The following is a 15,487-nucleotide window of genomic DNA, read 5'->3' on the forward strand; positions in this document are numbered from 1 at the left end:
ATTGAGTTGGGAGCGTTGGGGGATTCTTTCATTAATTCTATGTTTATGGAGATTCTTTTCTTATTTAATACGCATCTCATGTTCATCTTATCTATCTTCTCATCAATTTTATTTTTATATTATTTAGAAAAATAATTAAGGTTGGAAAAATTGATGTTAATCTTTTCTAAGATTAGACATTTTAATATATTATTATTATGAGCTATCTTTTTGTAATTAAGCATTTAATTAGATATGCATAAATTATTTTATTTTTAATAATAAAATATACAAAATTGCATTTGAAGAAGAAAAACAAGAAATAGAAGAAGGAAAATATCCGTGAATATTCTTTTATTTACAAGTTAAAAAAAAAAAAAGAAATTATAACATATTTTTTTGCCATTTTTTAATTTCCCTTTATTTTTTATTTTGATAAAATTAACCGTGTAAAGAAAGTGCATATGGAGAGCAAAAGATAAGAGTTAAATAGTAATTATTTTGGTCTTTGAAAAATTCTATAGTACTTATACAATTTGTGCTTAGCTTGTCTAAAAGACCAGAGAGAAAAGAATGAATCCCATCATTTATATTTATGCTAAGTAGTTAAAACTTCATGCTAACGAGTTATAATTCAAATAGTACAGTCTTTCCATATTTATTTAAAAAATCGCGACTTCAAATTTTTTTATCTTTTGATAAAAAAAAGTAGTTAAAAATTTAGATATATAAAAAGATATTATTAATTTTAGAAAAAATTTTGGGAGCTAATAATTTTTAGTATTTTTTGTCATTATTTGACTAGTATAATTACTAAATTATTTTTAATAAATAAATTAAATTTTATTATTTTATAAATTATAAAAAATATAAGTGCAAACGATATTAATTTATATATGTTAATTATAGTAATAAAAGTGTAAATTATATATTTTTATAGATAAAATTCTTATAAATATAAATATAAATTATTACTAATTAAATATTAATAAAAAATAATAATATTTATCTGCCATGTAATATTATTACTCTTGTTTTTATTCTTACTGTTTCCAAGTTTTCTTGATAAAGCGGATGAGCATCACACTCAGCAACAATTTCATCACTTATGACTCGTACTGGCCACTCCCTTCCAGATTCGGTTGACAAAGAGATGTCCTTCCATGTAGTACAAATCTAGACTTTGGTTTCAAGCAAAAAATCTTTGGTTTGGATTCTAAGGGAAAAATGTGGGATTGGGCCTTAATAAACATATCTGATATCCCATCATAACTTATAGTAAATGTTATTGGTGCATTTTATTTACGCTTAAAAAAAATGTCATTGGTGCATAATTACAATTTTATGTAGACCCAAACAAATTCTCCACTCAAGCCTAACACTTCCGTTAGTATATTGAGTGTGTAATCAAAACTTCAAATTTTTTTTTGAAATAAATTAAAACATCTTTATATCTTCAAAACTTCATATTTATGTATATAAAGATGTTTTAATTTGTTTTAGAAAATAAATAATTATTTTAATTTATTTCAAAATAAATCCTCTAAATGTTTTATAATTTTTTATTTATATTTAACATATAATTATAAAATATATGGTTATAGATATTTTTATGAAGTATATTAAATGGCTATTAGAATTTATATTTTTTTATCATCAATTAACCATCAATATTTAAAAGTATAGGCTAAAATATATTATTAAATTACTAAATTAAAAATAATTGAGTTGATAATTAAAAATAATAAATTCTAATATTCTTCTAATATTTTTTTATTTTTTATTCATGAATTGTGACTAATTCAGTTTGTTTCTTTAGTATTTTTTTTTGGTGGGTACTCCCATGAAGATGTTATAATTGTCTTCATGTGATGATTTTTCTTTTTGACCCTTAGATGATAGATTGTAGGGTTAGATTTTGATATGTTATAAAAGTGTTGTTTTTATTTGAAGTGTGGCCAAATCAATAAATCATACTTTTATACAAAACATCTTCATAAAAAGATGTTTTTTGCATCTTCATTTGAGTAGCTCCCTTTTTTTTTTATGCTTTTTGGGATACTCTATGTGAATTTTCAACTCAGTTACCAAGATTAAGTTCAAAGGCCTCATAAATTGGGTCAGAAAGTACCTATTGATGGAGGCTAATCCTTCTTTTAATTTTGATTTGACTAAGAAAGGTAACATTTAGATTAATAAGGGTTGATTCAAAATAAAAAATCCATTTAAACAGTTTAAAATTATCTTATTTATTATTCATTAATTATCGCTAAAATAATATAATTTTAGATGTAATATACAGATGTTATAGATATAAAATTATAGATGTTATATGCCAATGAGTAATAGCTTAAATAGCATAGTCTCTTCATACTCAATTAAGAGGTTGTGGGTTCAAATCTCCTATTTTTGGTAAAAAAAAAAAATTATAGATATTATATTATATAAAATAATTTTAAATATCATCTAACATGTTAACTAAATAATTTTAACTAAATAATTTTAACTGCAACAACTTAAGGCCTAACTTAAATATGTTATTGGACAAATTTCAGATATTATATTATAATTATGATGATCTAACATGTTTATTTGAAAGAAACAGGGTAAAAAGTAAAAAGTAGAAACAAAAAACTATCAATTGCAAAAGTGGATACTCCACTTTCAAAATCCAAATATTGGACCTATGCAATATTACAGAGAAACGAAAATTGGAGAAAAAAAATAATTAATTCAACAATGCAGTACTAAATTTCATTTTCCAGACTTAAAAAGAAGCCTAATGTTCTTCGCAGCAATAATGTAAAAGAATAAAAAACACTAAAGTTTAGTGTTTTCGATTCTGTTATATTAATGATTTCAGAAATACAATAAGAACAACTGAATAAGAAATACTACTTAGAAGAAAAAACAAGTCCTTCTCTTGCGTGGTTTTTTCTTTGGTTTTTGTGGTCTCAGTGCAACTTTTATTGCAGAGTCAAAAACTATCTTCACATTCTGCAACATGAAGAAAAAAGGGTGAGAATTATGGCTACCTTAAATCCAATTAAGTTGTAACATTTACCTGCTGTGTTTTAGAACTGCACTCTATGTAAGTGATTGCACCAATCATCTTCTTCAATTCTTCACCCTGCAAAGTGCACACCACAAGCATTGTCAATTCCATTATCCACACAGAAAAATTCAAGCTCTTAATGCAGCCATTTAATATATATATTGTTTGGGACATGCCTGAGCAGTTGTTATTCTTGTAGCTCCAGGATGATCAACGAAAAATTGCTTGTCTTCCCTCAAATCTGTGTATGCAGACGAGTTAAATTGGCAAAAGTTAATTGAAGCAGAATTAGAGTAATGCACAATGAGAAAGTGGTAACTAACATGATAAATATTGAGAAATGAGAATATGCACAAGATTGTCTCTTATGATTTTAATACTATTTCGATGGAATTTTGATCTTACCCAGTTTTGTTCCAACCAGCACAATAGGCACATTTGGAGCATAATGTCTCAGCTCAGGTATCCACTGTATAGAAAAAAAGACTTAAAAAAGTTGCAGATTAAAAAAGCAAAACCTAAATTGCATAATAAGGATTTGAGGAAAGAAAAAAACCTTTTTGGAAATGTTCTCATAACTTGCTTTACTGATTAAAGAAAAGCATAATAAAAACACATCAGCTCCTCTGTAGCTTAAGGGCCTTAGCCTGTTGTAATCTTCCTGTCCTGTTATTCACTCAAACTCATAAGCTAACAAAAACAACAAACCCACCATCTTGATTCTTCTTCATGACCAAAAACATGAAGGACAAAATCATACTTAGTATTTAGAGTAAAGTAACAAATAAATTCCTGATAATTTACATTTCGGACAGATTAATCTCTAAAAAAAAGTATCAATAAAGTTCTCTAAAAAGATAACAAACATAGACAAATTAGTTCAAATTTAGACCCTTTACCCTAATCATAGGGGCTAATTTAAAAATAGTGTGTCCCTTTATTTGTCAATTTACCCTAGTATTTAGTAAACTGAATTCCAACTGTTTGAATATATGTGACAAATTAATCATTTGGTATAATACAAAGTGGACTAATATGTCTTTTTCTTCCAAATAGTAACTAAGATGGAAGGTTTAGTCTCAAAAAAATTAAGCTCTCCAAAATTTAAATGTTAAAGTATTACATATATCTGTTCAAACCTGCAGTATCCCATAAACCAACATTGACAGTACTACCATCCACCACCACATTAGCACTGAAGTTGTCAAACACTGTTGGAACATAATCCTATGAAATAATCAGCAAAGGAAGAAAAACAATATTAGCATAACCATGATTCACATTCTTCCATTTCTAATGCATAACTAGAAAAATTAAGATGATAATTAAAAACTCACGGTGGGAAAGGTATTGCTAGTATAGGATATAAGCATGCATGTCTTTCCAACTGCACCATCTCCAACAGTGACACACTTGATAAATCTGGCTGTACTCATTCTAACCTTATTAACTGAGAAAATTGAACTTGAAACAATGAAAGAACGTGGAAGGAATGGGGTGGATTATATGGAGGTTAACAACCTAGGAGCAAAGTCTGTTACAAACCAACTTTAGTTGTGGCTCAACAAATTGGTTGAAATTTATAATGATTGGAGTGTAAAGCATATTCTTTTTCTTGAAGTGCAAGGACAAGACTAAGAGAGGGTAATAACAAAAGTAGGTGGTAGTGCTGGTGTTAGTTGGTTAAGTGTGGGAGAAGGGAGGGAAGGAATGATGATAAAGCAAGGGGTTTTGCTTAATTAACCAATGCAATATGATGAAATCAAAGAACAAAACTATTGTATCCATGTCATGATGCAAATAATGTCAAAAAAGTTTGTTGTCACCTACATATTTGGGGGTGCCTTCGTTTCTAATTATACTTCTAAAAGAAAATTAAAAAATATTTATCAATATATGAGCCTTGGGTTATGAACAAAACATGGAAAATATATCAACCATGGATTATTAATAATTTTGCAATCCACTATTTACATTTATATTAAAATTAGTCACCAAATAAATGTTTTGGTGATTTTTTTTTATATATACACTATAAATGATTAGACGGGCCGAAGCCCAAAAAAAAACAAAAATGGAAAAAAAAAATTTGTTCATGGAATGGAGAAATCTTATGTCTAAAATCCAAGGTTACGAGAACCGGACCGGTCAATAAACCGGTGAGGTCACTGGTTCACTGGTTTATTGGTTCAACCGGGGTTCAACCGGGGTTCAACCGGTTTAATAAAATATTAAATAAAATTATTAAAAAACCTGAAAATAATTTTAAATATATAAATTCAATAATTTCTAACTTAATAAAATTTAAAATTTCACATAATAAACTATCCATGACTTAATATTAGAGGTTCACAAACAACTTCAAACATCAACGTTTATAACTAAACAAAAAAAAATGCACGTAATGACAAACCCATAATGTTCTACATTCAAAAGAAACAATTACTAGCAAGTTTTCAACTAATCAAAGGTGCAACTCATCAAAAATCATAATTATTATTAAGTGTTTCAATATCTCCATCATAAACAGGTAATCCAAAGCCACCATCATTAGAAGTACCATCAAAAGAAGTTGTATTTGAAAAATCAGCTACATTAGGCAAAGATATTTGAAATGGCTGTTCTGACCAAAGATATTTGAAATGCCTGTAACATTGATACTGGTTCTCGCTCCCTGTTGACATGATGATTGTTCACAACAAATTCAAGAAAATTATCAACCATATCTCTGACGTTATCCTGCATGCATTTTTTAAAAAAAAAAAATAGTAAGTGTTAAAATACCATCATATTCAGTCTTATAATAGACCTTACATTGACATGTACAAACACTCCCAAAAAAAAAAAAAAAAGAAGCTACCAAATTCATTGGTAGTCCAGAGATGAAGGCCATTCTTTACTAAATGCAGGAAGCAGGATTGAATTAGAACTGTGTGCAACATTAATTTAGATGGCCAAAACTACACTGAATTAAACAACAAAAAATTGGAAGATTTGAAAAAGTGCCCAAAATTCCAACTTCTGTAAGTTGTGCTGTGAATTCATTATAACAAATTGTTAATTTCATTGATATCTGCTCTTCTCTTTAATAAAATTCCTTTTCAATCCAAAACGGAAATGTTGCAATCTTATTACAGTAAAGGGACCAGCAGAGAGCAAAATATTGTCATACTTCACTATAAATTCATGAAGCCACCAAACAAACAAATAACCTCAAAAAATGAAAAATCAAAATCAAAATCGAACAAATAAAGCAGCAAACAAATTCATGAACAAATAACCTCAGAATCATGAAGCCAGCAAACAAACAAATAATGAAGCCAGTAAACAAAATCATGAACAGAATCGAAGCACAGAAAATCAAAATCAGAAGGCAGCAACTAAATCAAAATCGCAGACAAATAAATCATAAAATCAAGCACATAAAATCAGAAGGAGGCGAGCTCATAAGTCAAAATCAGAAGGCAGCAAATAGATCAAGAACAGAGTATTACCAAGGAGGAGGCGAGTAACGGCGAGGACGCGGTGTCGGCGACGACCAAGGAGGAGGCGAGCTCGGCGACGACCAAGGAGTTGGCGAGCTCGGCAACGACGGTGGTGGTTGCGGTGGTCGCTGCTGTGGCTGCTCGATTGGTGGTGGTGGGCTGGTGGGTATGCGACTGCGAAGAGGGCTGATGGCTGTGTGTGACTTGGTGGTGAACTGTGCTTCGGTGATTTCTGGAGCTTGGTGATTTCTGGAAACTGATTAGGGGATTTAGGGCTCGGCCAGAAGCAGGACGGGGTGGTGGCTCGGTGGTGAACTGCTGTGGGTGAAGAATGGTTTCTGGAAACTGGAAAGGGGAAATCACTGGAAACTGATTGTGATTATTAGGGATTTAGGGTTACGCGTTTTGCTTTTGCCGTTTTCTCTTTTTTTTTTTTAAATAGGCCAAAACGACGTCGTTTAGCCTTTCTGATTTCAAACCAAAAAACCGTAAAAAAACCGGACGGTTCTCCCGGTTCACCGGTTAACCGCCGGTTCGACCGGTTCTTTTACCGGTTTTTTGCCAAACGGTTTTTAACGTTACCCGGACCGGTTAGGTGACCGGTTCCCGGTTTTTCCGGTTGAACCGGCCGGTCCGGTTCGGTTTTCAGAACCATGCTAAAATCCCGGTAAATGTGTTGAGAGTCCCACTGACCATGGAAGCTTGACTGCTTGAGGAAGAAATTGATGGGGCAAGTTTTAGCTTTGGGAATTTTTCAGTCCTTAAAGAAGAACTCTTAGCTTTTCTGCTTACAAAAAGAACTTTTAGCTTTTCTGGTCAGATTGAAGGCATTACCCCGTATTCCAAGGAAGTGTGATCTGTGATTAGGGTTCTTTAATGTTTTTGGAGTCTAAAAAGATTTTGGTCACCAAGAGACATAATGGGCCAGGCCTAACATCGAGATTTCCGTTCTCTCTGTATCCAAAGGAGCCCAGTAGAGCATAGATTAATCTATTTTCTTTTCAATTTTATAATTTAATGGCTTAATACGTGCATTCAATTATATAACATCACATCCGTTAAAATAACAATTTTTTATATTGATAACATGAATGGTCATCTAAAAAAACGAATATAATTACACGACTGTGTAAAACATTTTACACTATAAATACATTAAAATTAAACTTTTACTTAGTATAACTCTAAATTTACATAAAAATTTTCAATTAATCATATCTTGTACAAAAAAAATGTACTGATCATATGAATAAATATTAGCAACTACTAATATGATAAATAGTCATATAAAGTTATTTTCGTATAAAAATAATAATTAAAAATTATTAAATAATTTAATTAATGTCAATTTTGAATCAGATTTTCAATAAGGAAACAAAAAGTATTATGTTAATAAATATTGAAGAGCATATACAATTCAATCTTAAAAAATATTCAAAGATTAGCATAATTTATTATTTTTTATTATTATTTTTAATTATTAATCTAATTTTTTAGTCTTATAATTCAATAATATATTTTTAATCTACACTTTTAAATATTAATAACTAAATACAAGTAAAAAATAATAAATATTACCGTTTAGCATTCTTCCTCAATCTTCATTCTATATTCAGATAATTTTTATGTGTAATCAACCACTTTATATAACTATTTTAGTGACGTAAAGAAATTAAGTCTTTTAAATATCCATTTTTGAATCCTTAAAACACAAGAAGTTCAGCGCGTTTGTTTTTAAGAACGACATTGAGAGAGGAACACAAAGATAGAAAATTATATTTGACAGATAATACAAAAGTAGATACATTGTGTCTAAATTTTTTATATAAAAAAATAGAATAAATTAGACTTTTATAATTTTATTAGAATTTATCAACAAACAAAATATAAGAATACTAATTTTTATATCTTTATCTTATCTTATTCTTAGTGTCTTGTCTTGTTCTACGCACCCTTCAAGCTGAGTATCTGGATTCTGGCATGCTTTCCAAGCTTGCCATTTTCTTGGTTGCAGGCTGTTCATTATTCATCATCATAACATCTCCAAATTCTTCCCCTGCCTTTGGACCCCGAACTCTGAAAGCGGCTTTGTCATAAGCTAAAGCTGCTTCTTCAGCTGTATCAAATGTTCCAAGCCACAGTCTTGCACCTTTCTGGGATGAATCTCTAATCTCGTCTTGCCTTAATTACTTCTATCTTCTTCTCCTTTGATTTCGCATCATCGCCTCCCTCAATTTTCAGATTGGCCTGCCACCATAGTACAATCTTCTTCTTCAGTATTATTATTATTGCTTGTATATCTTGTAGAAGAACATCCTCTAAGATTTCTTCCCAAACATTTATACTCCACTTGTATTCGGTTTGGTCTAATATGAGTCACAAAATAAATACACATTCAAGCTATTTTAAAATTTAAAATTTGTCAATAAATCATTTTTAGACCTGTAAAATAAATGAATGAGTCTGTTACTCTGTTAGACTTGTTTGAACATGGTAAAATACAAATCAATATATAAAAAATTTTCACAATTAGAAATTTATTAAATTTATATAATTTTGTATATACATTTTACGTACTTGTTAATTGTTTGAGTCACCGATTTTTGTCAAATATATCTTGTCAAACTAAACATTATTGTATAAGACTATATACAAAGGTGGTTAAGACTTAAGAAGCTATATCTATCGAAGGTTTTGGAAATGTTTGTTGAACTTGCCAACCAATGCTACCAAATTTTCACCTTGAAGGCTTGAAATAAGCGTGAGATACCCCATATATATTTCGGTCATGAAAATCGATCTTATATTATTGCACTCTATAATATCCGGAATTAGTTCATCCAAAGAGAAATGCTACGAAATTCACGAGCATGAAAATATTTCCCTATTATAAGATTTAATTTCGGGGTATTCATCATGGCAATCTCATCAGATGCACATCGTCCCTTGCACCAATTTTATTATTATTATTTCATTTTCATGATTTATTGCTTGTTATGCTTTACGGTTACAATGATTGGAGCTTCAAACAACCGTAATAAGGTGTCTGCTTTATATGTGTTTGGAGACTCCACAGTAGACCCGGGAAACAACAACTACATTAGGACTGCTTTCAAGAGCAATTTTGAACCCTACGGTAGAGATTTTGCAAATCAAGTTCCCACTGGAAGATTCACCAATGGAAAGCTAGGCACTGATTTTATTGGTAACAACTTTAATTTGATTGATTCTGTATGTGCATATTAAATTTAATTTCTTACTAGCTATAGTGATATGACATTATTATTATGCACAGTTTCGTATTTAGGCCTTAAAGAGTTTTTGCCACCATATTTGGATCCAAATCTCACAAATCAAGAACTCATCACAGGAGTCAGCTTTGCCTCTGCTGGTTCTGGTTATGACCCACTTACACCAACTCTCAGTGTATCTATAACACTACTCTCTTTCTTTATCTACATCTTATTTATCACATCCCTGAAATGGTTATAATTTCCTTTTTTTCCCTCAAATATATGTTTCATGCCTAGCTTTAATTTGTCAATTTGGTTAAAAATATTTTTATACAAAATTACTTACTTAAATCCTCTTTATGTTTAGATATAGATGGATAGAAGTATTAAATATACATAGATTGGTTAATTTTTTTTTAATTTACATTGGTCTCTCTATTAATTGCAGAATGTAATTTCAATTCGAAAACAGTTGGAACATTTCAAAGAATACAAAAATAGGTTGGAGAAGATTCTTGGTAAACAGAAAACAGAAGATCATATGAAGAACGCTATATTTTTTATAAGTGCAGGGACAAATGACTTTGTTATTAATTATTTTACATTGCCAATACGAAGAAAGACCTACTCCCTCATAGCATACCACCACTTTTTACTTCAACATGTACAAGATTTCATACAGGTTTGGTTACCAAGTTTTGCTTTCTAATATAATTACAGGGTTACTATTTAATAATAGTATACTATTTCCCCTTTTAAATTGTGTTATAAAGTGTTTAATTTCCATATACTAATGAAAACTCAAGACATGTTATATATGTGAATATAGTAGGTAGCAGCATGTTACGGTAAATTTTAGTGTCCAAGGCCGTGACAGGCAGCTTGGAAATTAACAAAATTATCTCATTCAACGTAACCTACTTTGGCATGTATATTAATAGATAGATGATAAATAATGTATAAAAAGATGAAATATAAATATTTAGAATTATGACAGGTTAGGAAGATATTAATAATTTAATTAACTTTTATAATTAATTCATAGCAATAAAAAACCGTCAACATACACAAGGAAATAAGATGAAGCTAGGAGTGAGGATAATTTGATTATTTTGTAAAAATAATGGATTGAATAATCTACTATATATATATACTCTTTTTTTTTATTTGTGTTTTCTTTAATCAATAACAAACTTAAACTTACCTTACTTTTTAATGTATATATCTTTTTATGGACAAATTATTGCAGTTACAACATGATCTTTTTGGTGAGAAAATTACAACACAATCTTTTACCTTCTAAACTGATTGATGTTATTATTTTTAACAAAAGTCATGAATGAATAATTATAAAAGAAAAAATCTCAAACATCAACAATTTTAATTTATATTAGTCAGAATTTTTAATCATCAATTCAACGTTTTTAGTCCATTTAATTAATATTTTTAAATATTATTCATTAAAAATAATAAATTATAATAGTCCTATTTATAAAATATTATTAGTTTAAATGCCTTTGTGCAGGGGTGAAGCTAGACTAACTATTTAGGGAGACGGTGTTTAATAATTTACTAAAATTATTACCTGCTGCAAAGTAAAAGTGAGAAATTTGAGTGAATGAAGATATTGAGAAAAAAAATTATATTTTATTTTTTAAATAAAATAAATTATTAGACTAAACCTAAAACTATTATACTTTGTTAATGTTATATAAAAATAGACTAATTTTTTTATGAATGAAAGGATGACCGAAAAAGTGTACCAAAAAAAAGGAGAATGGCTGGAAAAAAAAAAAAAGAGGGACTATGTTTATTATTCCTTTTTTTTTTAACAAAATTAAAAATTTGGGGGGCCATTACCCCCTTTCTATATGTTTAGCTCCGCTCCTGCCTTTGTGCACATATTTTACATTTGACATTAAGAAAAAGTCTAAGAGGTTAGCATTTTTATTAAATTTGGCTAACACTTAATTAGCAAAAAAAAAAAAAAGAATAATTTTATACCATTAAATATAATTTTACACTATTAAAAATATTAATAATAATTAATTAATAACTACAAATCACAAAAATTACTGGTTTCTAGCACTCCTCATTAGTGTTATTAAGTATTTGGCTTCATTATTCAGGAATTGTTGAGGGAAGGTGCTAGAAAGTTAGGTGTGGTTGGACTACCTCCAATGGGATGCTTGCCAATCATGATCACCTTCAATTCCAACAATGCCTTACTTGAACGTGGTTGTGTCGACATGTTTTCTTCTGTTGCAAGAAATCATAATCTCATCCTTCAAAACCAATTGAACTTCATGCAATTGAATTCCTCTATGTCTACCGGTGCTAAGATCTACTACGTTGACATATATGAACCCTTGTCCAACATGATTCACGGCCTTGATGATAATAATGGCGGTAAGCGTCGAATCATCTGCTTGATTTCTAGATTTTAAATATTTTGATACAGAGAATATTTTAAATAGGATTATTTTTGGATATTTATAATATAGTGGTTATGATATTTTAAAAAAAATGTTATTAAAAAAAGAAGATATAATTATTTTATTAATTTTTATAGTTTTATTCAATTTATAATCAGGTCTCTATAATTTTTTTAAAATTGGATCTCCATACTACTTTTAATTTTATAATTTGGTCATTTCTAATATAAAAATATTAGAGTTAAGTAAATATTTTTTTATAAATTGAAGGTATTCATAATTAAAAATTTAATTAAATCTTTAACTGCGTGTATTTTGGAGAACTATTCTATTAATTTTAACGTTTTTATCATAAAAGTAACCTAACAAAATAATAAATAGTATAGAGACTTAATTAAAAAATATAAAAATTTAATTAAAAATTAAGTGAGATTATAAAAATCAACAAAATAATTAAACAAAAAAGATATTACCAAAATATAAAAAAAATATAAATTTAATTTTACCAACACTTATATAATTAACATATTCATAATAGAATTCGCCTTTTAAATATTAGCGACAAAACTAAAAATTAATCAAAATATTAGGCATTAAAATAGTAAAATTATATATATTTATAACTTACCTGATGATGAGTCTAACCTTGATTAGATTAATTTGGTAGGATTTGATGAGGTAGATAGTGGTTGTTGTGGAAGTGGTTACATTGAAGCAGCGTTTTTGTGTAACAGAGCTTCACATTTGTGCTCTGATGCATCAAAATATGTATTCTGGGATTCAATACACCCTACGGAAAAGGCATACTACAATATGTACCTCGCTTCACGCCACGTCATTGATATACTTGTAAACGCCTAGAAAATATGATTATTTCCGTTGCCATTTACTCTATTTGTATATTGTAGATTGTAAATTAAATTTCTCATCACCCTCCCATCCCTCAATATTTTGGTATATATGAAGTTTATGGTATTATGTTTATTTTATTTCAATCTGTAACATTATTATTATAAACTAGCTCTTGTATATGGCATAAGTGATAAGTTAGGCAATTGTTTCCGTATTTATTAAAAATTGAAAAATAAATTACCCTTTAACTTCTATTATTGTATGATTGAAATTGTATCTATATTCAATATACATTTATCACGTGAAATAATTTTTTTCAAATCATATATATTATTTATCTATCAATTATAATTTATATAATCTTTTATAATTATATATAAAAATTATGTGCGTATATAAAATTATATATTATTAATATAAATAAGATTTAATTACTTTATCGATTCTTATAATTTTATTGAATTTTTAATTAAATTTTTATATATTTTTTTCAATTAAATTCTTATACTCTATTAAATTTTGTAATTAAATTCTTACCATTTAAAAGGTTGGAATGAATAGAATATTTCGCTAAACAAAACAAAATATTCAATTAAATGTTAAGCATATATTCATTTTATTTAATAGAATATTTCGTTAATTCTAATATTTATCACTATATATATATATATATATATATATATATATATATATATATATATATATATATATATATATATATATATAGTAAAATTAAAAAAAAAAACATAATACAAACATACTGCTATACATACAAGTCTTTTTGGCTTACAAGTCATACAAGTTGAGCCAAACCCAACAGAAAGGACGCTCACGCATACGAGCGTGTTAACACGCACGCTACTCAAAGGTTTCCATAGCGCGTCCACTCACCATTATGAAAGACGCTTCTTCTTCTTCCTCGATCAAAACCACAACTGTCAAGATTCAAACCACGTTCGAAAATTTTGAAGAAACTATCAAAATCGTCGCCAACACTCAAGGAAATTAATAAGAAAACTTCAAAATCTCCATCAAAAAGCACCAAAAGATTATTCAAAGTACTGTGTCACTAATCTTCCAGGTTTTTCACTTTTCTATTTCTCATTTCGAACGTGAAACACTATATCGTCGTGTTTCTATTTATTAAGTGTATTCATTATGTGTTCTTGGTTGAAAATAAATGTTACTGTTATCGTCAAACTATTCAAATCGATGATAACTGGTTTATGTACTCTTTTGCGAATAGTTTAATGTATATTTTAATGTGTTTTTTGCATGTTTGCATGTTTCAAATTGAGTTTGTATGAATAGAAACTTTTGACTGTATTTCAAATAAATTCGACTGTAATAGGTGCTGTTGTTATTAAATATTATGTATGTTGCTGGTATTTGGGTGTATATCATGCATATTCGAGTGTAATTAGTGATGTTTTGGGTGTATATCATGCGTATTCGAGTGTAACTGGTGATGTTTTGGGTATATATCATTCAAATTCGAGTGTAACTGATGTTGTTGTCCTATACCATGTGTAACAAGAAACAGAGTATTGTCCTTGTACTTCTAGTGTCATTTTATGCATGTTTGGTTGACTTGAATATCATTTTGAACTCATATAATGTCATGTAAATCCAAAAAATAATAGAGGTGTATGTGGCTGGTATTTGGGTGTATATCATGTGTATTCGAGTGTAACTGGTGATGTTTTTGGTATATATAATGCAAATTCAAATGTAAATGGTACGGTGTTGCTGTCCTATATCATGTGTAACAAAAAACAGAGTATTGTCCTTGTACTTCTGGTGTCATTTTATGCATGTTTGGTTGACTTGTGTAACGACCCGATTTTCGACAGGTCCGGATCACTGCCAGTCATCAGGTGTTACTTCCCAGTAGCCCTATAAAACTCTAGACTCGATAATATTTACTACATATAAGCTTTTCGTACTAACAGAATCGCGTATGTTAACTTATTTTTATCACATACTTTTTTTAACAAACCTATTAACAAAACCATGAACATCTTCAGAGATATACAATATAAAATAAACACCAGACTAACAGCAAAATTAAATTTAGCAATAAGATCACATAAAATCTTTCATACATATATACGTCTTAAGTTAGTTCATATAAACTTGACATACTTATATATATATACACACAACTGACAACTTTCCAGATACCTGGTTCATATAGAAAACCCCTAAGCTGGTACCGGGGCTAAAAGAAAAGAAAATATCAAGTCCTATCCCTCAAAAATGCTACAGAAGTGAGGGAAAGTAAAGTCTAAGAAATGGATACCATCTCTCGTATATTCTTTCTACCGTCGAGGCACAACTTTGCAACCATCAGCTCAAGACTAGTTTCGAGCATCTCCTGTAGGGTCCGAAAACACGTGCTCCTCTGGTATCTCTCTGAATATAACACCTGTAGCGACGATTAAGTCT

The 15,487-nt window shown here is 29.0% G+C and overlaps 2 protein-coding genes across 5 annotated transcripts; one reads left to right on the forward strand and one right to left on the reverse strand.

The window, feature by feature from the left end:
- Window positions 1–2,690: 2,690 nt before the first annotated feature.
- Window positions 2,691–6,903, reverse strand: LOC107631182 (rac-like GTP-binding protein RAC13). Of its 4 annotated transcripts, none has more exons than XM_088508750.1 (9): window positions 6,529–6,903; window positions 5,663–5,773; window positions 4,372–4,568; window positions 4,174–4,261; window positions 3,591–3,700; window positions 3,440–3,503; window positions 3,211–3,275; window positions 3,044–3,109; window positions 2,691–2,976 (listed from the first exon to the last, which is right to left on the reverse strand). In XM_088508750.1, the coding sequence occupies exons 3-9, from the start codon at window positions 4,468–4,470 to the stop codon at window positions 2,878–2,880; spliced, it is 591 nt and encodes a 196-aa protein (XP_088364876.1). In that variant the 5' UTR covers window positions 4,471–4,568; window positions 5,663–5,773; window positions 6,529–6,903; the 3' UTR covers window positions 2,691–2,877. The 4 variants fall into 4 exon arrangements, with proteins under 4 accessions (XP_088364876.1, XP_016190024.1, XP_088364875.1 ...); XM_016334538.3 differs by having other exon boundaries at window positions 5,595–5,773; XM_088508749.1 differs by having other exon boundaries at window positions 4,372–4,421; window positions 5,595–5,773; window positions 6,529–6,896.
- Window positions 6,904–9,350: 2,447 nt separating this feature from the next.
- LOC107634673 (GDSL esterase/lipase At5g45960-like) lies at window positions 9,351–13,152 on the forward strand. The gene is made up of 5 exons (XM_016338100.3): window positions 9,351–9,724; window positions 9,815–9,945; window positions 10,201–10,434; window positions 11,882–12,161; window positions 12,855–13,152. Exons 1-5 carry the CDS (start codon window positions 9,436–9,438, stop codon window positions 13,046–13,048), a joined length of 1,128 nt encoding a protein of 375 aa, XP_016193586.1. The 5' UTR covers window positions 9,351–9,435; the 3' UTR covers window positions 13,049–13,152.
- The last annotated feature ends 2,335 nt before the right edge of the window (window positions 13,153–15,487 follow it).

This window comes from Arachis ipaensis, chromosome B3 (assembly GCF_059453495.1).
Source record: "Arachis ipaensis isolate K30076 ecotype BB chromosome B3, ASM5945349v1, whole genome shotgun sequence".
NCBI lineage: Eukaryota > Viridiplantae > Streptophyta > Magnoliopsida > Fabales > Fabaceae > Arachis > Arachis ipaensis.

What these genes read in the sequence shown, in the direction of transcription:
- LOC107634673 (XM_016338100.3), top strand. Translation starts at nt 9,436, where the DNA reads ATGGCAATCTCATCAGATGCACATCGTCCCTTGCACCAATTTTATTAT. An exon ending in GCTAGGCACTGATTTTATTG is followed by an intron (nt 9,725 to 9,814) that starts GTAACAACTTTA and finishes TATTATGCACAG; the next exon opens with TTTCGTATTTAGGCCTTAAA. An exon ending in CACTTACACCAACTCTCAGT is followed by an intron (nt 9,946 to 10,200) that starts GTATCTATAACA and finishes TATTAATTGCAG; the next exon opens with AATGTAATTTCAATTCGAAA.
- LOC107631182 (XM_088508748.1), bottom strand. Translation starts at nt 5,718, where the DNA reads ATGTCAACAGGGAGCGAGAACCAGTATCAATGTTACAGGCATTTCAAA. An exon ending in CAAGAATAACAACTGCTCAG is followed by an intron (nt 3,110 to 3,210) that starts GCATGTCCCAAA and finishes TGCACTTTGCAG; the next exon opens with GGTGAAGAATTGAAGAAGAT. An exon ending in GCAGTTCTAAAACACAGCAG is followed by an intron (nt 2,977 to 3,043) that starts GTAAATGTTACA and finishes TTCATGTTGCAG; the next exon opens with AATGTGAAGATAGTTTTTGA.